The following is a 26860-nucleotide window of genomic DNA, read 5'->3' on the forward strand; positions in this document are numbered from 1 at the left end:
GTAACTGAGATCAGTCCCTATCACCTTCACTGCAGCCAGCCACCAGGGGTTGATTGTGATATTTAGCTGAATTTAGCTATAAAATAATATTTAGCTGAGGCGCGGGTGGCCTAGTGGTTTAAGGCATGCCCCGTGTGCAGGGTCGGCCAGGTTCGAATCCGGCCCGTGTCACTTTCCCACATTTCTCTCCCCAGCTCTCTCATCCCTGTTTCCAATTCTGTCTGCTGTCCTCCTCTGTCAATAAAGGCATAAAAATACCAAAAATAAAAATCTTTAAAAAAAAAAAAAGATAATATTTTGCTGACTCTAAATTGCCCGTAGGTGTGAGAGTCAGCATGCCCGGTTGTTTGTCTCTATATGTCAGCAGTGCGATTGACTGCCGACCAGTCTATGGTGTACTCCGCCTCTCACCAAATGACAGATGGGATAGGATCCAGCCCCCCACGACCCTAAACGGGATAAGTGGTGAGGAAAAAGGATGGAAAAAATATCTTTGTTGTTTTGAGGTTTGCTCAATCAGAATCAGGTTTAATGACCAAGTATGCTAACACAAGGAATTTGACTCATGCTAGCTTTGCTATCAATAAACAGGAATTAAACATTAAACATAGAAACAAAACCTGGAAAACAAATAAATTAAAATATTTAAAAGCTCTTGTTAGACATTTTAGCTTATACATACGCTGATACCTTAAATACTGTAACATCTTTCGCCTCACATTTTCTGAATTGAAGAATCTCTTGGGCCGGATGTGGCCCTCGGGCCACCAGTTGATAATCACTGCTCTAGATGGTCACTTGATAGCTGTTGGCAGAGTTATTGACCTAGTTACCAATCAGAGGCATTTGGCAGTGCAGCCCCACCCCTGTAATTCCTGGGTCTTTGCATGGTACTACCCAGGGACTTTTCAGGGTAGATTTTTTGTTTTTACCCCAGAGCTAAATTTAGGTCCTGGTTCCTGCAGTTAAAATCTACAGAGCTCTTCAAAAGGTGCCTGGGGAAAGTAAAATAAACTAAACTAAACAATACTAGTCTTGATTTGGAAAACTCAGCTTCTATCTTTCAAAGCAAAAAATAGAAATAACTAAAAAAGCATAGAAATAATGCCAGATCATGTTGGTTAACAGGCATCTGATGACTTGCCTATTCTAAGATGCCATCAAAGCAACCAAAAGGCAATATTCTTTGTTGGTCTACTACACTATCAATGGCATAAAACATTGTCTTAGATAAAGATTTAAATGTTTCAGTCAATACCAACAGGCCCAAACATCAATACCTTAAAACCCCATCCACTGGAAGTAACAGAACTTTTACCTTGTAGCATTATCTCTAGCCATGTTCCAAAATCAAGTCCACAGTTGTATGGGATATCTCAATTACTTTGAATCCCTTTAAAGTCATTTGTGTTGGGTGATGCATTTGTTGTAAAAAGACTGGAACCTCCTTAAATGTGAGCATGGCATCCCACAGGGCTGTATGCTGGGTCCTCTATCTTTGTTTCCACTTCAGTTAAACTCAACATCTGTATGTGTTTGATCCAAAACCACGAACAAGGATTGGGTTGACATCACTGTTGTTGGCCCCATCACCAACAAAACTGCTTTCATATTTGTTTTAATAAAAGATGAAAGAATTTTCCAAGGCCTCAAGGGATTTTTATAAACATTTATTAGAAGATTTCTTTTCGTCACAAGCAAATTAACATCCGGCTTTAAAAATCAATGTATTTATTAGGTAATATTATAAAGGAAGCTTCAATTTTTCATTCTATATTAAAAAGGATAAATAGTCCTATAATTGTGCTTTAACCCTTTAGAATCAGATTTGCTTTCAACTAAGTGTAAATTTGAAAAAAGAAATGAAACCAGTCATCCCATATTTACACTTATTTTCATTTTCACATCAGTAAAATGGTTCTTGTTGATATCTCTGAAGCAATCTTTAACACTGAGATCAATTCTCTCCACTTAATAAAAATCAGAGCAGTAGTATTAGAATAACAATAAGAATCACAACAGACAAACAACCACCAGCGATCAGAGTGATGATGAGCGGTTTCTTCAGGGTGTTGGTTGAACTCTTGCAGTCTAGAAGGAAAGTGGGGGCAAGTTAATTTCCTCTAAAATAAACTTTAACTTGGTTGTATGGAAAAAGTACCTGTCTCGGACTTACCCGCTCCTGATTTGCTGTGTTGTACTCCCTTGTTTATCTTGTGACTTTGATGCAAGAGAAACTCTTCTTCCCTCTGCTTCTCTTCGTGTATCTGATGGCCATGAGCCTGTTGCTTCATTTTGCCAATCCTCTCTCCTTGGGGCTGTGGTTTTTGTTTTGTGGGTATTTCTCCATCCTGATGATCAATTCCTCCACCTTTTCTTTGATGTTCCACTGGGTCCCCGTCATTCTTGACCTTTGGTTTTTCCACCTCCTTTCTGAAACCCTCTAAGGCTGTAAAGCAGAGGATGAAAGACACATACTGATTAAATATCTGCACTTTTTATGGTTACAGTAATATTCTCTGTTTCTTACCTCTGTACATGAGTAGATATGCAGTGCGGGACCTGTCAAACAGTTATTTTAAGTGATTATTTACATGAAATACAAAGTTGAGCACATAAAAGTAAGAAGACCTTTGTGATTATGTGAATTTTGGCCTTTAAAGCAGTTGTTGAAAAAAGTTGCACTCAAGTTCCACTTTCAGTTCACCGTCCTCTGAGCAAATTTAACAACTTTTTGTTCATTTTGAGCTCAAGAAAAAATATGTAAGTGTTCAAAAGAAGAGATATAAACTTAGCACATAAAGTAAGAACATTTGTGTTTGATAGATAATTTCTGTTTTCTCACAATGCTTCTCGGCAATAAATCTTATACTGTTGGAAAATCTGTTTATTTAACTTTTAAATGGTGCCACATTTGTAATGAACATGAATTTGTAGGATGAGCAGCAGAGCTGAGTGTGTGGATTGCACCCATGAAAATGTACCAGTTCTTCTCTGCCAATGCTAAAGAGCTTATTCTGATGTTGCCACTGACTCTTGTTTTGAGCTTCTGGTACCCCTGGGTTCTGACAATCAGGTGCTGATGTTCAGCCATGAGACCAGATTTTGCCTGCCTTTTTTCTTTAGTTTAGAGAAGACACGGAGATCGCTTTGCTGATTGCTGCACCAATAGAGAACCATCTTTTGATGGAGGCAGTGTGATTTTCCTCACTGGAAAATCAAGGCTTGTCATCACTGGAGGCAATCTCAATGCAGGGTGACATGAAGAGGAAATTCTGCAACCAGTGACAGTCAAGTCTGGGACCCAACTCTATCCTCCAAGATGACAACGCTCACCCCCACAGAGCGAGGTTTATCAGAGACTACCTCCAGAATTTAAGAGTGTAGAGCAGTGGTTCTCAAATGGGGGTACGCGTACCCCTGGGGGTATGTGAAGGCACGCTAGGGGGTACGTGAGATTTTAAAATATATTCCAGCTATTTCAGAAAAATAGCGCCTTTCTATGCATGTCCGGAGCAACACAATGTTGCGAGTAAATAACGTACATCCTAAAATCACATTCGTGCTGTGAGCGTCCGTGGTGTGTTTTCTCTGTCCTCTGATAAACAGTGATATTTACTGAAGCGGAAGATAAAAGGTTTCTCCCTCCACGCCCTTCACTCCATGCATAACACGGCACTTTTACGCACAGCAAGGAGGTCAGTGCCGTCTTGTTTCACTGTTTCATTTACTATGCCAGCCAAGTTTGTAAGAGGAGGGACTGACTTTTCATTCATTCTATGTCATATATGATCAATAATAGTAATAAGCACACAGCTGAGGCTCGCTGTGAGAGGAGTTAACTCACCTACAGCGCACAGATTGGCTCACCTGTTTGTGTTCCAGACTGCTCAGAGGAGTAATTTCAGCAAGCTGGTTGATTCGGAGCATTTATAAGTCATATTTCTGAGGTCAGAGGAGACTGTGTTGGTAATTATTTCCCTAAAGTCCTGTTAGCTTGGAAACAGCTCCAGTTGTGTGAGTAGCGCATTTGCACTCATATGCACTGAGGCTGTCTGCTGCCTGTCTCCCTCTCTACCAGGCTACATGAGGCAAAAACACAAGCACTGACTACAGACAGATATGAGAAGAGGACAAACATCAGGTGGTGTTGGAGAGGAGAACGTTTTTTTGTTCCTCCGTCTGCCTTTAAAATTGGCACCACCACCATGTGCGCTCGTCGGAGCAAAACTTTGAAAAATATCCGCAGCAATTTCGCGCTGCGAAATAATGTTGCAGGTGTGGAAGCTTGCATTGAGTCGCAACAGGTTCGAAAAGTACGTATTTTGTGTGAATAATTTGCACGAAAAATTTGCGTCTGGAGTGTAAGGACCTTAAGTTTATGAAGTGGAGTTCATATTTTGTAAATTATTTAATTTAATCACCCCAAAACCCCAGAGTCTTCCCCATGGCAGAATGGTTTGACCCACGCTGGCACATGCCAGTCGATCACTGTATTCATAATCTCTCCATTCATAAAAAGGTTTATGATTTATTTTTTGTGAAGAAATGCTGATCTATAACTAAGTTCATGATTTCGGTTTGAGAAGAGATCTTTATTATGATCTCAAAAAGGAGCACTAAGCTGTCTTTTTTATAATTAGTTAATTTTTTACAGGTTTTTAGTTCTTTCTAGCTCTCTGTTTTTATTTCCAAATTGTTCCAGAGCAACCACTGCAGCGGAGCAGCATTTTGCACACTTCTGGGTTACAATGTTACAATGTCATTTAACAGACGCTTTTCTCCAAAGCGACATACATTCGAGAGCAAGAACAACACAAGCAACGATCTAGACAAGAAGAAACAACGTCAGTAAGTGCCATCAAGTGCTTCAGGTCCAATTGGATGCAAGTGCTGCCATGTAGAGTTTAAGGCAGAGCACCTAAAAATGGTTTAAATGGATTTATGCCTTTCCAGTCTCTGTTTTCACTACATTAATTTGAATTCCCACATTTAGTTATGAGAAGATGTGCCATGAATTTAGTCATGCATTTTTAACATTTAGAATGTTTGAAAAAACATTTGTAATTTTAAAGTTTGATAAATCAGACAGCTGTCACAGCGCTGTTAAATGTCTTTCTTTTTGGCCATAAAGCTTTGCGCTTTTTAGGGGGTACTTGGCTGGAAAAATATTTCACAGGGGGTACATGACTGAAAAAAGATTGAGAACCACTGGTGTAGAGGATGGGATGGCCTGCCAGCAGTCCTGACCTCAACCCCGTTGAACACTTGTGGGATCAGCTTGAGCGTGCTGTTCATGCCAGAGTAACAAATGTGGGTTGTGTAGGCAAATTTTCCACCCAAATACTCAGCTCTGCTGCTCATCCCACAAATGCATGTTCCTTACAAATGTAGTGCCATTTAATAGGGAAATAAAAAGGCTTTCTAACAGTATAAGAAGCATTATTAAAATGAAGAAATAATCTTCCAAACACAAATATCCTTACTTTTAGTGCTAAGTTTTTAGAAAATTTTGAGGCTCTTTATTTTTCCTCTTTGTTTGGCACAATTTTGCAGTCCAACCATTAGGCTTAAACTTGTCTTAAAAGGGTAAAATATGTCCCCTTTAAGTTGTTTTGTCAAATATGTCAAACAATAGATTTCTGTGAACATACTTGTGGGTCACAGAGTTGGCAAACGGTTGTTCTTCAACCTGAAATATGCAAAAAAACAAACAAACAAACAAAAAAACCTAGTATTTGATGGTTTTTTTGTACATTATGAACATAGACTGTATCTATACTGTACATGTGTAACACTTTAATAGAGTGTGGATGGATAGATGTATATATTGCCAATTTGGGCACATTATTATGATCAAGACTTCAAGTTATAGGCTACTGGTTAAAGGGAATAGTTAAAGTATTAAAGAAAACACCGGCATTCTCTCTGTCTCTTTCATAATATTTTGAGGCTGGTTAGAGTATCCTTTCTAGACAAACAGAGAACAATTTACAGTCACAAAATCACTGTGATAGGTTAATTTTATTTACCCAGCCAAGTCACCAGAAGTTCAAGCAAATTCACACGGCACTATTCAAAAATACCTACATTTGGAGGGTGCTATAGACCCATTTAAAATGAGATCATAATTTCAAAATACTTGAATAATACAAGCCTTCATACAAAAACATCATGCCATTTGTAGTAGCACAGCCAAATGATTCTGGTGGTTTTGAAGCATTCACTGAAGGTTTACTTAAGTGCAGCAACTCTGGTTTTGGCGCGTGCTAATTGTCTTTTTACTGCATTTATCTGGTCCCTACTGAGAGTTCTACTTTTTTTTTTTTTTTACTTTAGTTAAGGTGTTTTACATGCTATCAATCTTCCACACGATCTTTGTGAAATTATGGATAAGGAGTTTTATCCTCACCTTTCTGACCCGATCGTCATTAAACTCATACCAGGTATTGTCCTCTTCGGACAGAATGGTGGCTGTGTAATGTCCTCCTCTTAGTCCGCCCATGTGATTCACAATCCCGTAAAGTTTGTACATTTTGTTCTACAGAGAAGAAGATCACTATTAGTGCAAGATAAAATATCTAAGCAAACATAAGGAAAACTATCTAATAAACTAATTCTTGCCTTTCTCTGAAATGTACACGGCATCTCCACACAGCAGTCTGTTTTGAAGTATGACTTGTTGTCATTCCTGTCAAATCTCTTTAGGAGTAAAACAAGAACACGAGGTAACCCAACCATCTGACACTTCTGAAAAAAAAACGCAACAAAACCAAACTGTATTAAAAATCATGGAAACCAAAACAACAGTTTTGTCGAGCCTTGCTAAAACTTGATTATAATATTGTAGGTTTTAATGAACTCACACTGGTGGCGTCTGTAATCTGGTCACATATCTCACAGTACACTGCGTTGTCTCCGCTGAGTGATTTAGTCTGGAGAATGTCTTCAATGCCACTTTCCTGGAAAAAAACAGGAAAAACAGGTTCTCACATCACTGACCATAATCACATCCCCCTTTGACATCACACTTTATGTAAATGTTTTTCAGGCTTATAGTCACTGGATTTTGGGTGTTTTAACATTGTTTACAACCCCATTTCCAACAAAAATGGGGTACTGTGTAAAATGTAAATGAAAACAGAATCTCATAAACCCATATATTATTCACAATAAAACAAAACAACATATCAGATGTTGAAAGTGAGATATTAAACCCTTTAAAAACATTATCTCATTTTGAAAATGATGGAAGAAACACATCTCAAAAAAGAAGGGACAGGGCAACAAAAAGCTGGAAAAGTAAGTGGTACTAATGAAAGAAATTTGGAGGAGCAATTTACAACTAATTAGATTAACTGGCAACAAGTCAGTGATAATGGCTGGGTATAAAAGGAGCATTTTCGAAGAGGCAAAGCCCCTCAAAGATAGAAAACGTTCACCATTTTGTGAAAAAAATGCATTTAAAAATTGTGGGAAAAAATCAGAATAATGATCCTCAATTTAAATTGTTAAGGCTTGGAACATCCCACCATCCTCCAGTTCATGAATCTAGAGGAATCTCTGTGTGCAAGGGACAAGGCTGAAGGTCTATATTGGATGCTTATGATCTTTAGGCCCCTAAGGCAGCAGTGCATTAACAACAGGTATTATTCTGTACTGGAAATTACTGCATGGGCTCAGGAACTCTTCCAGAAACCATTATCTGTCAACAAACTTTGCTGTGACATCAACAAAGGCAAGTTAAAACTGTGTCATGCAACGAAAAAAGCCCTCATGAGCCAAAGCTCATTTAAAATACACCAAGGCAAAATGGAAAACTGTTCTGTGGTCAGATAAACCCTTTTCTTTTCAAACTATAGGCATTGTGTGCTACACACTGAAGAGGAGAGGGACCATCCAGCTTGTTAGCAGTGCACAGTTCAAAGCCTGTATTTATGATGGTGTGGGGTTGCATTAGTGCCTATGGTGAGGGCAGCTTACACATCTGGAAAGACACTATCGATGCTGAAAGTCTAGAATGGTTTCAGAGCAATATATGCTCCCATCCAGAAATCTCTTTCAGGGAAGGTCTTGCATTATTCAGCAAGACAATTCTAAACATCCATCACAACATCATGGCTTCACAGTAGAGGGTGCTGAACTGAGGGGCCTGCAGTCCAGACCTTTCACCAACAGACAAAAATTAGGCTCATCATAAAATGAAAAGTCTGGCAAAGAAGATCAAGGACTGCTGGGCAGCTAGAATCCTGCATCCGACAAGAATGGGACAACTCCCTCCCAAAACCCTTGCAACGGGTCTCCTCACTTCCCAGACATTTCCAGACGGTTGTCAGAAGGGCAGATGCTACACAATGGTACACATGGCACTGTCTCTGCTTTTTAGAGATGTGTTGCTGCCACAAAATTCAAAATGAGCGAATATATATCATGAAAAGCTAAAATGTCTCAGTTTGCCACATTGGATTTTCTCTAGAGCTGGTATGCCATCAGCTACATCATAGGCCATGAGGCATTTGTCTCTGCGTTATGTTACTACAGCTTTGACCCTGAAGCAGACCCATAAGTCTTCCCTGTGCACTCTCATGATAACCTGGTACGCCAGATGGGTTTGTTTCACACATCAGTGAGAAACACGGAAACAGGCATATCCATCTGCTTTGCAAGGTTACTCTTATGAGGCTCTGCTTCAAAGTTGATAGAATTAGATTTACACATATTCACTCAAATAATAATGACAAACCCACAGAACATTTTATAAAAAGGTCTGGTACAGTGGATGCTAAAACACCAAACCATGACTCTGAACTTTGGCTGCTCACCACATTGTAGGTTGTATCACCATTAGCATCTTTCAGTGAAAGAGGAAGAGTCAGGAATGGATCAGGCTCTTCAATGATGATGTGGCCTTTGGAGCAGATTATTGTGTTCTTCAGCTCTCCTTTAAAGACCTTCAGATAGAAATATCAGTTACTTTTACAAAACACGCTCAAATTGTCATTTACAAGACTGTTGGGGAAAATAATGATGTTAGACAATGACATGTCTTTGTCCTGGCTATTTTCACCCCATAATAAAGAATTTGATTTTTAATTTGTTACACGCTCACCTGAGAGGCCCAATGGCTGATCTTGAGTAAAATCATCTCCAGGCACTCAGCAGCATCACGTTGTTGATGAACTGAAAATTAAATATGAAATCAAACTTCACATACCAAAGCGTCTTTCCATCCACTCTCTCACTAATATTTCTGTAACTCGATGGTAAATTTACCGTTCTTAATCCCCAAACAAGTGGTGATGTTTGCTGTCCCACATGTTCCTTCTTTCAGTTTTTCAAAGAGTTTTTGCAGCTCTTTATCAGTGACTCGCAGTTTTGGCTCCAACCTTTAGAAGGACAGGATATTAGTGGTGATTTTTAATGTCTAATTATTTAAAATGTGTTATTTTGAATTTTTCTATACTTGTGTTTGATTAGTAAATAACTGCTACAGAAGAGCACTGCTTTATCACACTAACAAAATGGGTTTCCATAACAAAAAGACTAAGCTTATTGAGTTTAAACATCTAAATACCTGAAAAAATACGGAAGCCATTTTACTTCACAATGTTTATCTCATATGAGAAGTAAAACTTGGTTGTTTTCCCAAGAAATCAACTTATCTATGTCTTTATTTTTTAATAAAACACAATTTATGTGTAAATTAATTTCCCATGATCTCAAAAAAAAAAAGAAAAATAATAACTTTCCTCAGTTACCACCTTTTCATGAGAAAACCAGGATTGTTACACCAAGAAAACAGGATAAATCAAGAGCTTAAGAATAAATATGAAAACAGCTTCTTATTAGAGAAAATACGTCTAAAATAGTCTCTCATTTGACGTAAAAATATGGTTTTATAATTAACAGACAAAATAAAATGCTTTTCCCCAAATTATCTCATGAAACAACAGCACCATCTAGTGGCTGAACTTACATAAAGTGCTTTATTAAAGTGCTCACCTAACAGCCTCTTCTTACAGTAAATACATGATTGGTGTCAAACCTGTCGTGGATCTCAGTTGTCATGAAAAGAACCTGCAGCACACTGTTGAGGTAACACGTGGCTCCCTGATTATACAGACCATGATGGCGTTTCAACGGCTGATTCACTTCAAGGAAAGGATTACAGTCATCAGTATTAACCATCATTTCAATTACAAATATTTCAGTAAATCCTTGATTGCTATTTCATTTAAAAATGCACATTTTCTTTGTCTTGAGGCTCCACCTGTTAAAAAATCTGTTCTTCTCCTACATGTATATACAACTTAATCAACCAAGACCCTAAAAAAGAAAAAAACAACTACAAATATTTAATATCTATGGGCATTGAAATAGCTCATTTTGGTTTTTTTTTCCTATAATTGCAAAGATTTAATAGACACAATCTCTAAATATATTTTAGGATATAAATCCAATCTGATCGAATCTCATTACAGCATGATATAGTACATCAAAAGTATGTTTTCTCAAGGTAAATCGTGTATTTTACCTGTAAAACTCAAGCAGTATCATTAAAAACCAGTGGACTTACTGATCTACCATTTCCCAGCTGATGTGACTGGTTTAAATTAAGCAGATTAAGACAGGAGGGCAGAGGTCGTGGGGAAACTGCAATTTCACGCAGTACTTTTATGTCAACAGCGAATTATTTTGCCTTTTTTGGGGTTGACACAGGAGGGTCCTGGGGTATCCTTTCACAGTAAGTCTTTACTCATCAGGTAGTTAAATGCACTATTTTCAAGCAATCTTTAATACAAATTTAGATTCAAAACACCAACAAAAGAATTCATCTTTGGGAAAAAATGAAGCAGTCCCATCTTCTCTGATATATATATATATATATATATATATATATATATATATATATGTATGTATTTTTATTTTTATTTTTTTTTTAAATGAACATAACATTGAAAGGGTATGTATTTAATACACATGTTAGATTGATAATTAACTAGATAGATAGTTAGATGGGTTTAAATATATTTAACAAGAATGCAGAAAATATTTTAAATACCAATAGATTATGAACTTTAAGAAAAAAGGACAAAATCAACCATAAAAGCAAGAAAACAATAAAATAATTAACAACTGGTACATGGCTTGTTCTTTTATTTAGTTTGTCTATTTTCTTAAAACATTTTGAAACTTGTTTTAATTCATCTTGATTGATTTTTTAAATTTATTTTTATTCATTTATTATTTATCTTCAATATATTCTTTTCAATTTTTGATTTTATGAAAACAATTTGAAACTCATTTTCAATTTCTTGTATTTCTAAATTTTTATTAGAATATTTTTATTTTATTTTTAATTTTAATTTTTAAAAAATTACGTATTTCTAATAATTTTCTTACATTTTTTATTTACTTTACAACATTTGAAACATATTTTCTTTATACATTTTTTATTCCTTTTGAAGGGTTTTATTTTATTTTTATTCATAATAATTTATTTGTTAAACATGTTTAGTATAGTATTTTTAGTGTTTTGACTTGATTAAAAAATAGAAATTTATCAAATTACTTCCTCTTGACATTATATTCTTATTTAATTTACATCATTATATTTGAATATTTGTATCTTATTTTTATTCATTTAATTTTTCGTTTTTTAATTCAACATTTTACTATTTTAGTATATGACTAAATAAAAAATAAAAATCATTCAATGACTTCTTCTTAATTTCTTTTATTTTCCATTTCATCGTTATTTTTATTATTTTTTTTTTAATTTTTGTTTGAATTTTATTTTTCTTTATCAGTTTATTTTTTTATCATTATTTATTTCTTCAATTTTTTTTTTTTTTAATTTTGTGCTCTCTTTTTTGTCTTTTTTAGTACATCTAGTTGGCTGGAAGTGTTTCCATATAACTTCCTTGTATGCATCACCAAATATACGTATTAAAAAATGAACAACTATCACTGCATTGAAAAAGCAGCTTGAAATTGATTTAAATCTGTGTTCGTCTAATTAAAGGTACATTTTTATTTGTTTAAAAACATAAATGTTGGTGTATTAATCATGAAGGCAACATATTCTTCCTTCCATTGAATTAGAAATTATAAATCTCCAACACTCTGTAACTGTTTGGCCCTTTGGCATTGACTATAAAGTTAATGTGGCCCTCTTAGTAACCAAAATTTCCCATCCCTGTTTGAAGTCATAAAAATGCATCAGTGTTAATTTCAGTATGTTCAACAATGAGTTTAAAAAGTCACAGGAGCATTAAGTTCAACTAATGGACTATGAATCGTACTTGATTTAATAAATAATATTTTCTAAAGAGTTGTAAATGGTTCTAGATGCTAAGGATGGCATGGGCCCCACTTGAAATGTATCCACCATCCCAGGTGACAGTACTAAATTACTGTGATTCAGAAACTTTGTGAAGGATATTTGCCATTTAAGGCAAATTTTGCTCTTTATTTGAAACGCACAAGAAGCTTCCTGTCCATATTCTCTTACCTTTCTGTTTCTTCTGTGCTGGTTCTAACACTTCTAAGAATCGTTTCCTGGTGTCCATTATCCTTATTTTTCCACTGAAAACAGGAAAATTTATTCCACCACTTTTAATTTGGTCAGTGTTACAAAGCCAACCCTAAACACATGTTGAAGCTCCTTTTTCAAATATGTTTTAAGTCACACAATCCACAACCATCTCTGGTGCCTGTTAGCTTAATAAAAAACAGTTTCCCTCAGTGAGTTAAATAAACACCCTTACCTTAATTTACAGACACAGCTAAGTCCTCACAGGACGCAGTCTTGTCCAGTAGGGGTCGCTATCACTCCACTTATTCATGGCTCATATTGACTCTTCAGCTGGACTAGAAGCCCGCAGAGAAAATCTGATGTGCGAAACAAAATGTTAAAAAAAGAAATAAAGCAGTGACGTTAATACTTTTTTGAGTCTGCTCTAATCTCAACAAAAGTTGTTTGTTCATAGCTACCCCCTACGACCGGAACTAGCTTGAGTCACAAAAAGAGAACCCAGAGTAGCCTACATATAGGCTGATTCCTTTAGTAAGCTAATACTGTTTATAAAGTACGAGACAGAACAATGGTAGTGTAGAGCAAACCCAAAGTGAGCGTTTACCGATGACTTATTAAAATATTACAGTAGGCAGAGACCTCTCAACAGTTCAGACAGTGTTGCGTGTAGGGTGTTCTGGTAATTCGAGCATCATATTTTACCTTGCGCTTGTGCACATTATTCTAACGGAAACGCGTCGATTATCGGGAGAAAATCTGTATTATTTTACTGTTCACAGAAATACACTAATACATATTCACCAATTTAACATAAACAAATCAGAGTGAAAATATTAAATGCAGGGGGAAAAAACACAAATTACAAAAATTAGCTTAAACAAAATTAGCTTTTGGGAGTGTTTTAACCCAGTAGGACTATCTAATGCTTTAGTCGTGAACAAAAAGAAGAGGAGGGAAAATACTCACAGACAGCTTAAAATCAAGCTCTCAACTTCGAGTGGAAGCTGTGTCGTCCTCTACTCTACTCTAAAACTAGTCAGGCAAGCTTAAGTTCCCAGCTGTAACTACGAGCAGGGCCGGCTCTAGTCATTTTGGCGCCCGAGGCGAGATTCCACATGGTGCCCCATCTTCAGCACTTCATCTTTGAGAAAATCCAGTAAGTTTACTCACTAATATTAGCGGTGGATTTTTATTTAGATTTTTTTTCTATATGATGCACAAGGAGATGTTAAAAGAGGATTTCAGTGAAGATAATATCAGATAACTATAACATGTATGAGGAAGTCACTGGGCCAATTAAGGTATAGCCAAGAGCTCATGAGGCCTGGGGGTTTTCCCCCCAGGATATTCTTATTTATTAAAATCTCTATTTCGATGTCATTTTATGCACTCTGGGTACTTTATTTTTGATCAAATTAATCACTAAAAATGTGTGCCTTAAATTTGCTTTATAGTCAATATCATTGGACTTTATTTCTGTCCATTTCTTTCACCATAGGTTTCATGTAATACATTATCATTATCATTGATAGTAATATCAGACTGAAGAAGGAGGCCTTTTGGACTTGGTTTGCCCAGGGGTCTGTGGAAGCAGCCGACAGGTGCAGGATGGTTTGGAAGGCTTTGGGTGTGGCTGTTGTGAAGCAAATACCCAGATGTGGGAGGAGTTTGGGGACACTATGAAAAAGGACTTTTGGTTGGCCCCCAAAGTGACCGTGGGGTTTGGTGTACAGAGTGATGCTACTTGCCCAGTTCTTGACCCAGGACCAGTATAAGTCATGGATAGGGGGTAGGTTGGTCCAGATAATACACTCTGTAGACCCGATCATCCATTGCACTATGTTCTTGTCCTGTGTGGTGGCAGATCTAACCAGATGGTGATGGACGTGCAGAGAACAGACTGGATTATGGTGGTGTAGAAAATGATCAGCAGCTCCTGGGGTAGGTTGAACTTCCTGAGCCGTCTCATTAGTGTATTTTTTATTTCATACTAATTAGTGTCATTATTGAATCAAAAGCAACTAAATGAATTGGTCAATAGACTGAGAGAAGAGTGAAAAAAAATACCGGGGGGCCCTGCTCCTCCCTCAGAAATGTCCATATGGTATAGTTCAGCGCTGCAAAATGAATTTAATTTAACCATTGTAAAAAAAATTGCTCATAAATCTGGAAATTATGGTTCAAAAATACATTTAAATGCATTACAGTTTGAAAAAAAATGATGTAACATACAATAACAACTTTTTCAGAAAAGGCAAAAATGACCAGGGTCAATATTATTAGCTCCCCTCAAGAACTGGCCTTTTTAAGACTTTCTTTTTGTTGCCATTTATGGCAACACTTCTATAAATTAGATTAACTTCTTATCAGGAAATAAAAACAAAACATGGCTAAGTAATACCAACAGCTAAATGCAAACCTTGTTTCTGTATCAGTTGATTCACCCACTTAGAAAATGTAGTCAGTCTGCTTTGACTTGATGCCTGTTAACACTTGGCTACAATAAAGAATTTTTACAGAAAGTCCCGTTACTGTTGAGGACGGGAAAAAGAAGCACGGTGAATTCCTGTAGGCTTTATCTTTGTCAACAGTTGACACCCAGTGGAAGGCAATGATTTAGGAAAACAACAATCATACCAACAGAGATGATGTCAGGCTCACAAAGGTGCGGTGTAACTTTCAAATAATCACATATAAGAAGTATAGAAGGTAATGTTCACCCGACAGGCAAACAGCAGAGGATCATGCAGGGGTCCTGTGATGTCCTTCAGGTGGCCCAACACCAGCCTCTCGAAGGATTTCATAACCACAGATGTCAGGGCAACAGGCCTGTAGTCATTTACTGAAATGCTATGTCAGAGGGCTTCTTAGGGAGCAGGATGATGGTGGAGCATTTGAAGCAGGAAGGCACTTCACACAACTCCAGAGATCTGTTGAAGATCTGCGTAAAGATGGGGGTCAGCTGCTCATCACAAACTTTCAGGCCAACGTCAAGAGTGTGACTTAGGCCATTTTATAAGCTTTTCAAGATGTCATGTTCTGCATGAGACGCTTCCTTCATGCGTCCTATACAGACTGTTACCTAGAGTTTATAATAGACAACAACTACTACAACTACTGTTCTCTACATTTTAAGACCTGTACCAAGCTGTCCATGACTAATAAACTAGTGAAATATCCCCCATCAACTTCCATTACCCATCAAAGTGGCGTAGGTCACCTGTGCATATCTGCAGGTGATCAGACAGAAGAAAGAAAGTTTAGCAACTCTCCCTTTACTGTAGAAATGGAGATGTCTGATGTCAAATATTAATCTGTTCTGTTACTTTTAACTGAAGAGAATTGCTTATATGTGTCAAAACTTTGTTAACGTTCTCCTACGCAGCCTCTATTATTTTTTTCAAATACAAAGAGGAGTAGAAAAAGTTAAAGAGATATTTCATCAAGATTAGTATTACTTGAGGACCTCTTTGCACTGAAATATGGTCGGTAGTTTGCTCTGGAAATGTTACTCTGCAAATTACAGACATAGTCAATTTTGTAGAACACAGACATCCTCCACGATTATTACAAACATCTACGCCTCTAAGGGTTCAAATGTATTTCCTTTTTGGTAGGAGATGAACTTGACTATCTTGACACTGATCAGACCCCATCCAATAAAAACGACAATGTGACCATCGTTAAAGAAATGGAGCAGCATGTCTCTGTCTCCTCAGTCTCTGGGTGCTCCACTAACGTTTTCAAATGTTTGCGTCTTACCTTTCCTGTGGTCCATCAGTAGTGGGGGGAAAGAAGAAGTTCACTGTTTTGCCAAAGTCACTTATTCCAGAAGTAATTTGGCCCATGTCAGGATAAAAATGGCCTGGGTCACATACGTGAAAACTTGATTTTATACAGTTGAGGCCTTTTTAGGTTCAAGACTTTCTTTCTGCTGTTATTTAAAGCAACATTATTATCAGTTAGATTAACTTCTTATCAGGAAGTAAAATAAAAACAGGGATACGTGACACCAACAGCTAAATGCAAACCTTGTTTCTGTATTAATTGATTCACCCACGTAGAAAATGTAGTCAGTCTGCTTTGACTTGATGCCTGTCAACACTTGGCTACATTAAAGAATTTAAACACAAAGTCATGTAACTGTTGATGACGGGAAAAAGAAGCACGGTAAGTTCCTGTAGGCTCAGTCTTTGTCAACATTTGGCACCCAGTGGAAGGCAATGATTTGGGAAAACAACAATCATACCAACAGAGGTGATGTCAGGCTCTCAAAGGTGCAGTGTAACATTCAAATAATCACATATAAGAAGTATAGAAGGTAATGTTCACCCGACAGGCAAACAGCAGAGGATCCTGCAGGGGGCCTGTGATGTCCTTCAGGTGGCCCAACACCAGCCTCTCGAAGGATTTCATAACCACAGATGTCAGGGCAACAGGCCTGTAGTCATTTACTGAAAGTTGAAAAGTTGTCATCATACGAAAACCTAGGATACATGTATGTATGTCCCCCATACAATAGACCTTTTGCCACATTTTTTTCCCTGGCACACATTTTGCGGCCCACTTGAAAGAGCTTTGCGACCCACTCTTAGGTCCCGACCCACCAGGTGAGAAACACTACTTTAGAGGATCATATGATGTAGCTTCTAGTGCTCCAACTCTGATGGGTTGTGTTAATCATTGCTAGTGTACATCGAGTACTGATGTCAGTAGTGTAGTGGTGTGTGTTGAAGTGGGTATACTCTAAATCAAATTTTAAAGCGGGTATTCTCTACAGTGACAAAAAACTAATAAGTGGTTATATCCTGTATACCTGCATATACCCTGCACTAAACCACTGACTGTAATGATTACGTTGTATGTTATTTGTGTGTTATGTTGCATATTTCGCTGTTCCTTTCAGTCTGTAAGCTTTTAGCTTTTATGTTAGCAATTGGATTGCCAGGTTCAAATTAGAAAACACTGGAAGAGTCCTACTGAAGCCTTTTTTTTTAAAGTTAAGGTTGTCTCTTAGATGGACCAAATACTAGATTTACCTGCCATATTTTGACTTAACAGGCAGAGTTGTGGTGCAAGCTTGGTACAAATATGTCCTGTCACAAATGTTATTCTACTAAATAAAGGTTATCTTTTAAACATTTCATATTTAGTTCATGCCCTCCTGTTATTTTTTCCCACATAAGAAAAATTAAGCAAAGTGGATTATTGCTTCAAGTCTATCATTTCTAGTTTATAGCCTGTTTTTACAGCAAGGACATAATGTGTTTGTGTTACCTAAACCAGGGGCAGTTTTAGTAATTTGGAGGCCCCTGTTAAGGATGGGAGGCCTTTCTCATTTTGTTTTAACAATCATAGTGAGTGTATAAAAGGCTTTGAAGCATCTCTGTCCTGGTTATTATGCTAGATAGCAACAGCACATACCCGAGACTGAAGTTTATCTAACTATTTATAACATTTTTTTAAATAGCCAACAGTAATTGCTCATCTTCTCTTAAAAGAATAAATGGCTTTTTCATTCTTGTAACAGCACATGTTCTCCACATGTGGGGGTTTTAGATGTTGCAGTTCTCCTGTCATATTCTGGCTATAGCTTTGGTGCTAACAGTTTAGTAGGCCTTCTATTAAGTCATTAAACTCCCAGCTGTAAGGCTAATTTTGTGTTTGTGACCCGATATTTTGCTTTCTATAGTGTTATTACTATAACAGCTTTCATAAGTTGTATCCCCACAAAAAAAAAAAAAAAAATAACATGAAATGCATTAATACATTTAAGGTATTTATTTAATGAAAATAGAGAACAAAGAGGAGAAATTAAAAAAAAAATCAAACATTATTTGTTTCTGAGCTGAATGCACAGTATTTACCTAAATGTGACAGTGTAATTAAAGTCTGTGGATTGTCTTCTTCATCGTCTGATCCACACATGAACGATGGACTGTTCACCACTTTATACAGTCAGTGGCTCCACATCAGTCTCCTCCAGGCAGCATTAGGAGGGTATGGATGGTGGACATATGTTGGACCCCATATGTCATCACTAGAGATGACTCCTCCATGGTCTCAGCTCTGAACACCATCCGGATTTCCTCATCTGAGGAGAAATATGGAATCTTAGCTAAGTTTGCAAGGTTTTTCATTGCTTTTTTAATATAAAATGCAACATCTTTGGAAGAATATGCAGACTGATTTCAACTGCTAAACCCAGTGACTTTGAAATGATGATTTCTATTTTTCTTATTGCTTTATGTGTACTGAATGACTTTAAGTGTCTTTGTTGTTGAAACAGTGATTAGCTGCCATTATCAGTCAGATCTCTCTTAAGAAGGAAATCTCTTTAAGATTAAAAAAAAAGAAAAGATTGTCATTTTTGACTGATAGCTTAAAATAATAATCATACAATCATTTATGATTAAAAAAAGGGCATAAATTTGACATACATTACAAAAAAACATGTATAACAGAATAAGCAAATGTACACGTTTAGGCAATATAAGATCAAAATAAACACATACAGGCCTGCAAAAATAAAGTGAAACGTACTTATCCTGAGTTCTTGTCTTATTTTCCGTTTGAGCTCCCCCACAGTCATGTTTTTCAGCTGCTCCTTGTCCTCACACACTTTGATGGTCCTTTGCTCTCCTTTGGGTCCGTTCACCCTCAGTTGGATCACCATTTCTGCTGTCTGAAAATCTGCGACAAATGCGCCTAAGCACTGACGATGCACGCTTAAACTGAAGTTTAAGACTTTCTGTTTCAGATCAGGCATAATGACTCACCTATGAGGTGACTGAGATCACGTGACTCCTACACAGGTGAGTGAAGGATAAATCCTTTACAGCCCATCCGTCGTTGAGAGAGTAAAGATGGGAAACAGAGCATCTTCTTACGACACTGATCCTACTTTACCACGGCCAAGACGTTTTCTAACTAGCAGGCCTATCAGAAGAAGAAACTGGGAGGATGAGCTGCTATCGGAGCTGGCCAGACTTGAACTAGCTGAAGGTGAGAGAGTCGATTCTGCACGACCAGTCTTCACCCCACGGACACAGAACACAGTGTTAGGACGCAGAGTATATAGAACAAGAGGCTCTATATTACCGTTTTATGCTGAACCACCCCGCCACACAGTGTCTACTGAGGGGAGTGGACCCGAGCAACAACTGGCACGACCTCTGTCCCCTCGTCAACCCACACCCAGTGATCCACGGGCGACACATGTAAGCAGACCAGAACCAGTGACGTGGCCAGACACCCAGAGAGCTGGACAGGAGAGGTGTTACGACCCAAACGACACGAGATTTACATTCGTTGATGGAGAAGATGACATGGACTGTAAGTAGAGAACCCGCAAAAATAACCTAGAGTTTTATCAAGGTAGTGCTTAAGATTATGGGATCCAAGTGAAAAGGCTCCTTGATCCTTTTTGGTAAAGATTTGAAAATAATTAATGGGAAGTTGACAGTTCCACTGTGAAATGTAATATTTGAACAACATTAGATAATTCATACAATTAATTGACAAACACAATTCCAGAGTGAAAATCAACCTTTTCGGCTTCACACTCACTCGGTGTTAAAATTTGAATAGATGGATGAATGGATGGATGTCTTATAAATCCTAAGGGAAATTCAGAGTTATTAGTCTTGGATGGCCAAATCTGCAATTATCTTTCAATCTTTACTCATTTGTTTGGCATCTGTTTCATATATAATTTCAAAATAGATCTGTTAAATGGTTTTAATGTGTTTATGTGTAAGGACATTTAATGGTTTGGTAAAAGTAGCAGCACTATTAAACATGTACAGTTGCTAAAAAAGGAAGTGAGCTTAATTGCATTAGTATTTTTTCCCTTTTTGCGATGTATCCACTTTTTTTACAATGCAATGTTTGAGATAGCTCATAATAAACGTAAAGCTGGGATTTACTGACCGCTCTAGGGTGTGTTTATGCACCTGCACTTGGTTGGCTAGCATTTAAGAGTGAAACATCTGTGCTAACCAAAATTTTTCATTGAGATAAAAGTCTAATGTAGTTGTTGTACACAAACTGCGGATGCGGATTAGTACGGAAGAGCAGCGGCGCCGCCAGGATGACAATTCAATGTACACACAATGACCATTCCAGCGCGTGAATGAGACCTCTACGTTCCCACGCGCACTTACAAGAGCGCGCCTACAAACAGGCATACAGAGAGAAAGAGAAAGAGAGAGAAGGGGAGAGAGGGAGGGAGACTATGCGCTAACTCACGCTGCAAGTTTTGCGCCAAAATTCAGATTAACCACACGTAGCCAGAAAGCTGCCCCTTAAAACAACAGACATCTTAGACAGACAGTTAAATGTTGAAAGCAACATATTATCTTCAAGGCAGCATGACGTAAAATTCAGCAGGCTAAGCAGGAAATTACCCACTTTATTTCTGGGGCCGCTACTGTAAACCTGAAGCTGGCGCTAAAGCGGAAGTACATTAAATACTTGTGTTCTAGTGCAGCAACTAAAGATAGAGGCTAACTACAAACGACAGTTGTTTCGATAGGAATTCACCTCAAATTTGTAAAAATCGACAAACTGTTTGTATTGTAAGCTGTAAGTGAGTAAATAAGCTGGATACCTCCGTATTCCTGGGGGTCTACTGTAGCTACCAATGTGGGCAGGACATTAACAATAATAGCCAAAACGTGATTTTTCCAAGGGATTGCTAAGGTGACTAGAGTCAACAGTGGTTGTTTTTAAAGAAATAAATATTCGCTGTAAATACTGCCTCATTTTTGTTAAATCAAACATTTTGCTAACGTTATAAGGCTGAAAGTTATAAATTATATTTTCTAATATTCTCAGTACCTGTTGCTCCGTTCATGGTAATAACGTGACAAAGTTAAATATATGCTTTTAAAAACAGATTTTTAAAAACACATTATTCACTGTCTAAATGCTTCAGGGATGATTCTTTCAATATTTGTTACCTCCGCCAAGGAGGTTATGTGATCAGCAGGGTATGTTGGTTAGTTAGTTAGTTTGTTAGCAACATAACTCAAAAAGTTATGGACGGATTTTGATGAAAATGGTAGAAATGGCATAAGGAAGAACTGATTAGATTTTGGGAGTGATCCTGATCACCGTCTGGATCCAGGAATTTTTTTAAGGATTCTGTACTATTGGGAGATAGGGCTAATGGCGGAGGTTTGTGCTCTCCAAGTGCTTTCTAGTTTATCATGAATTCTTAATTAGTTACCAAACTGAAGAGCTGACAACTTTTGTCACTGATAGTAATATCTATATAATTCACACATTTTCGAAGAATTAGTTGGTGAAATAAGACTTTCAGCAACCCCATGAAAATGAGCTTTACATTTTATCTGAATGTGGTGTCCCAAAACAAAACGTGATCGTTTTTACTATAATGATATGAAGCTAATAAAGTTAGTTAAAAATGCTTGTCTAGGATCTGTGTGTTTTCTGGCAGATCCATTTCCTGATTGAAAACAGACTCAACTAGAAAAGCACTCGGAGAGCTCCATTAGCCCTATCTCCCAATAGTGAAGAATCCTTTAAAAAATTCCTGGATCCGTCCCCATGTGCCCCCCACCACAGCATTCGCCAATAGAGTGGTGAAATCATGACGCAATTTTGTAGGCAAACCCCGAAGTAAGCATTACATGGGTTCCCTTGGCGTCGAGCCTATGGGATTTTTCAATGGATTTTTGGATTATTGCTGAAAAAAAGCTCTGTTTCCAATAAAAGTATATGAAACTTACACATTTTGTTCATAAAGATAATCTTCATAAACTGATATTATAAGAATCATATCTGGTTTGTTAATCTAACTGGCGAAAGTAAAAAGCTAAGATCATGCTAAATTGAACTACTACACGGTCGACTGAATTTACGTCATCACCCATGGATACAACTGAACGGCTCAATTGCCGCGCTTCGGATGATAATGTATGTAGTCCATGTTAGCTATCTTTTAGCAACCGCCTTTATTAAGACGTGAAAAAATACACAATTCAAAGGTGGGGCACGTTTCAGATGTATTTTATGTTGTAGGATAATACGTTAAACTCTCCTGAACTTGTGTTCACCACAGACCTTATTTTAGGCATTTAACCGAAAACACATTCAAAATTCCCATAGCCTTTCGGACAAGGGAACTGGAAGGGCTAAAATGCTAACTTATGTCCGCGTTGTAGGACTCATTCCTGCACCACTCTATTACTCCCTCCCCAGTAGGGTGGAAACTCAGTGAAACAAAGCATTGGCTTCATTACAGGTGAACTGTCATGTTAGAAGCATTGCCTGCTTGTGCCAACAGATGCACTGACAGTCTCACCCATGGTCTCACCGGATGACTTGAAACTTTGAATAGAAACATACCCAAAATGCTGCTGGGATTGAAGTTACTCATGTCCACCATCTCCTGGTGTAAAGTGGTAACAGCGCAGACCTCTACCATCAGCCCTATCTCCCAATAGTACAGAATCCTTCAAAAAATTCCTGGATCCAGACGGTGATCCGGATCACTCCCTAAATCTAATCAATTCTTCCTTACACTATTTCTGACATTTCTGACTAGATTGATTTGTCTGTTCATTATTGATTATCTGTTGCTTGTTTTCAACATTTTGCTTGTTTTTCTCATAGTCGAGTACAATGAGTACAAGTCTCTCAGAGCAAAGATGTCCTGTGGTCATACCGTCACTCCATCGTCTCTTATTAATTGGTGTCGCAGGCAGCTGGAAGAGGTACATTATATATTTTTTTAATTAAGCATTTTTAAATCTGATTTCAAAGATTACTTTATGTTGATTTTTTTTATTCATTTGAGAGCTTTCTATCTTTTTACCTATAAGCAGGAGATTCAAAGTTATCAGTGAACTGTCAGAACCAAAAACATCAAGCTTGTACATTTTTATAACATCTACCTCCTGTTTTGGTTACTTTTGAATCCATTGATGTAGGTTACTCAGAGTATAAGAGCTTTGTTAGGTGTCTGTTCATTTGGGAACGTAAAGGACTTGTTATGCAGCTCTTCATCTCTCAATTCATGTGTGACAGTAGAGTGATCGCATTGACAAATAAGTACATTTGACTGATTTTCTTTTCAATTCTCAGGGTAAGACAGAGTTTGTTTGTGGTCAGACTGACTGTAATGCTGTGTGGTCGTGTAATGAAGTTTTTGAAATGACTCTTCTGACTCCTGAAGAAATTGAGTACGTTGAGAAAAAACTTTTTGAAAAAGCCGCCAAAGCTTACTTGGATGTTAAAAAGGTAATATCCACCAATCACAGGGTGCACTTGTACCAATATACTGAAGAGATTTCTCTGATGTTTGATTATCAATTGTATTCTCTCAACAGTGTCCTGGCTGCAACAGTTTAGCACTGAGGGAGGATGTGAATGACGTGAGAGTGTGCTGCACAGTGTGCACACGTAACAAAGGAAAGCTCTTTGAGTTTTGCTGGCTGTGTTCAAAGGAATGGAAATGTCCATCTCCGTACCCAGACCGCTGTGCAGAACCTGACTGTGTTGGTAAGCCAGAGACAATACTAAAAACGTGTCCTGTGATCGTCTTCAAGGATATAAAGAATGTGACCGGCTGTCCCTCTATCCGTGCCTGTCCCACCTGTGGGTTTTTGATTGAGCATAACAAGAAATGCTGCAAAAATATCATCTGTTCCCGGTGTAAAGTTGAGTTTTGTTTTGTGTGTCTGAAGCGCACTCCTAAGTGCCTAAAGACGAGTTCATACCTCAGGCCCTGCAGTGCTGGTGTGGCTCCCAGACAGACCTCTATTCCTGTGTGGTATAGAAACTTACCGTGAGGGGCAACTCTTTTTCAGGTTCCTGAGTATAAGTAGCAAGGTTGCACCAAGCAGAGCACACAACAACTTAAAAACCCAATATTGTCTTTTATGCCTGAGCTAGACCAAACTTTAATTTTTTATGGCTAGATTGACCTCAAGTTATGCATTGGCCCAGGAATAATTCAGGCATTGTCCTACATTTGCAAGACTTACAATTCATTAGTTTATTTTTTATACGAAGCTAGTTTGAAAAGACTTGAGAACAGTTCGGGTCATTTTTAAGGGCAGCAAAGTTATCTGCCTCAGGCACTTAACTTATATATTAATTATTATTATATTATATATTATAATGATTATTAGTATTATTTATTAACTTATTTATTTATAATAAGATGCATGCTCACTATATCTTTAAAAAGAAGAAGAGGGGAATTCTGAAAATTTGCTTAACTGCTTTGATATAAATCCACCTAGTCCAATCGTACCTTTCAAATATTTCAACTCTTTATACAATGACATTTTTAAAATCCAGTATCTAGTTCAAAAAGGATCACTTTGTCAAGAAACACATGATTTGTGGTTATATATTTTTCCCATCATTAGCAGTCATTAATTTTGCTCTCATTTCTGTTATTTATATTTGGAGGTGTGGCTGTTCTGGGATGCCCCTTGCCCTTCCACAGGCCTATGTGAAAAGCATTTCAAAGGGGCAGGTGCTTTTCCTCTGCCTACAAGGAAAGCCTGAGGCAGAGAAGCAGCAATAAGCCCAGAGCAGAGCAGGCATCAGTGACAACAGAATGGCATTGATTAAGCCAGATATAGCATAAAGGGGGAGCTGGGGTGGAGGAGGGTTGCAAAAAGCAGCTTGCAGAGAGGGCAGCAAAGCAAAGTCAGGCTCGAGCAGTTCAAATACGGCAGCATTAGTGCAATTTGCCAAAAGGCATGCTTAGAGTCAATCTGTAACGGGTGGTTTTAGTACCCAATAGCAACACACTAGAGAAGGAGAATAGACGTAATGTCCTTTAATGATCACAGCTGAACAGCACTGAACAGTCAACAATAAACAATCACTTCTGAAGAGCTGCCCAGTCGGGGGAGAGACAGAAGATGGGTCAGAACCAGAAGATCCAGGAGGAGCACACTCACTGTATCTGAGCAGAGCTGTCACACACCAGCTGAGGAGTCCAGAAGCCGAGCAAACAGAATCCAATCCACAGAGGCAAAAACTTGAGGTCAGGGACAGAAGGCTTTGGTGTATTTCCAGGGCAGAGACGCAGTTCAGAGGTCAGAGACAAGCAGGGTCGGTACCGGGTAGTCAATCCTAAAGAGAGTGCTGGAAAGTCTTGCATGAGGGCTAAGAACAATCTGGTAGAGTCTGACTGAGCAGAGGAGGCTTAAAACTGGCTTGATTGAGCATGAGAGGCAGCTGAGAGCACAGGTGAGCAGAGTTGGCTGATGAGGTGGGCGTGGCTGACTGGCAGAGTGGAGCAGAGGCAGTGTGAGTGAAAATGCAGCAGGTGAGCAGAGGAGTGACACTGTGACACAATCGGCTCTGTGGCCCGCCAGAACTAATGCTATATGCTCGATTACTACTGCTTTTGCTTTGTACATTTTTGCCAAGCAATTGTACAAACAGGTAAAAGCCATATTTTTGGGTTTAAGTCATAAATGTATTGTCTATATTTTGACTGTTTAAGACTGTTTTAATATCCCTTTTTTGGTTCTGTCATTTTTCTTATCCAATAGTGATATTATGTGTAGGATATGATGTTTTATTTATGTTTTTTGAGTAAGGAAGCATCTGAAAAAAGTTTTAGGTTTAGTATACAGCTAAATATCATCAAGAGTTTGATATTATCCTGCTTAATGCAATTCTGGTCAAAATAAAGGCACATTTTGTCAGAAGTCTCCCTGTAATTATTGATAACTGAAAACAACTACCCAATACTGAGTGCATGTTCATGAAAGCTGGTAGCACATAGCAAGAGAATTAGTCCATATTTTATTCAATATTAGCAGAAATATTGCAATTTATGACAAAGGTGTCTTTAATTAAATACCTGTTTTGAAATTAATTACCTCCACCAAGGAGGTTATGTGATCGAGTGGGTTTATTTGTTTGTAGTCTTGGTTGATTTATCCAAACAGGTATCAGTATGGTTTGGTATTTACTAGTGCCATCATGAGGTTTATATTCGCATCGTGACGATCCTACTACAGATTACTGTGATTCTCTCCAGTGGTGTGGATCCTGTTTCTATTGGAGCAACACTTCCTGTAGGAAACTACAACTGCAGCTAGGAGACATACAGCAGCGGTGAGGCTCAGAGCTGCAGTAACACTGGGAGGAAAACGGGTCCAGTCCTGAACCAAAGTCTCATTTGGATCACTGTCCAAAAAGAAATAATGCAAAAGTTAGCATGAGGTTTCCACAAAGATAAGAGTGTTTACTGGCTTGGCTTCACACTCACCTTATGATATAAACAGGAAATGTATCAACGTCATCTGAAGGAGGAGTGAT

The 26860-nt window shown here is 37.8% G+C and overlaps 1 protein-coding gene across 1 annotated transcript; it reads left to right on the top strand.

Annotated features, from left to right (window-relative positions):
* Window positions 1–19404: 19404 nt before the first annotated feature.
* LOC121505007 lies at window positions 19405–24357 on the top strand. Its single transcript, XM_041780120.1, has 4 exons — window positions 19405–19873; window positions 23180–23280; window positions 23651–23806; window positions 23896–24357. The coding sequence occupies exons 1-4, from the start codon at window positions 19405–19407 to the stop codon at window positions 24355–24357; spliced, it is 1188 nt and encodes a 395-aa protein (XP_041636054.1).
* The last annotated feature ends 2503 nt before the right edge of the window (window positions 24358–26860 follow it).

This window comes from Cheilinus undulatus, linkage group 22, assembly GCF_018320785.1.
Source record: "Cheilinus undulatus linkage group 22, ASM1832078v1, whole genome shotgun sequence".
Classification (NCBI taxonomy): domain Eukaryota; kingdom Metazoa; phylum Chordata; class Actinopteri; order Labriformes; family Labridae; genus Cheilinus; species Cheilinus undulatus.

What these genes read in the sequence shown, in the direction of transcription:
- LOC121505007 (XM_041780120.1), top strand. Translation starts at nt 19,405, where the DNA reads ATGGGAAACAGAGCATCTTCTTACGACACTGATCCTACTTTACCACGG. An exon ending in TGGAGAAGATGACATGGACT is followed by an intron (nt 19,874 to 23,179) that starts GTAAGTAGAGAA and finishes TTTTTCTCATAG; the next exon opens with TCGAGTACAATGAGTACAAG. An exon ending in CTTACTTGGATGTTAAAAAG is followed by an intron (nt 23,807 to 23,895) that starts GTAATATCCACC and finishes TTCTCTCAACAG; the next exon opens with TGTCCTGGCTGCAACAGTTT.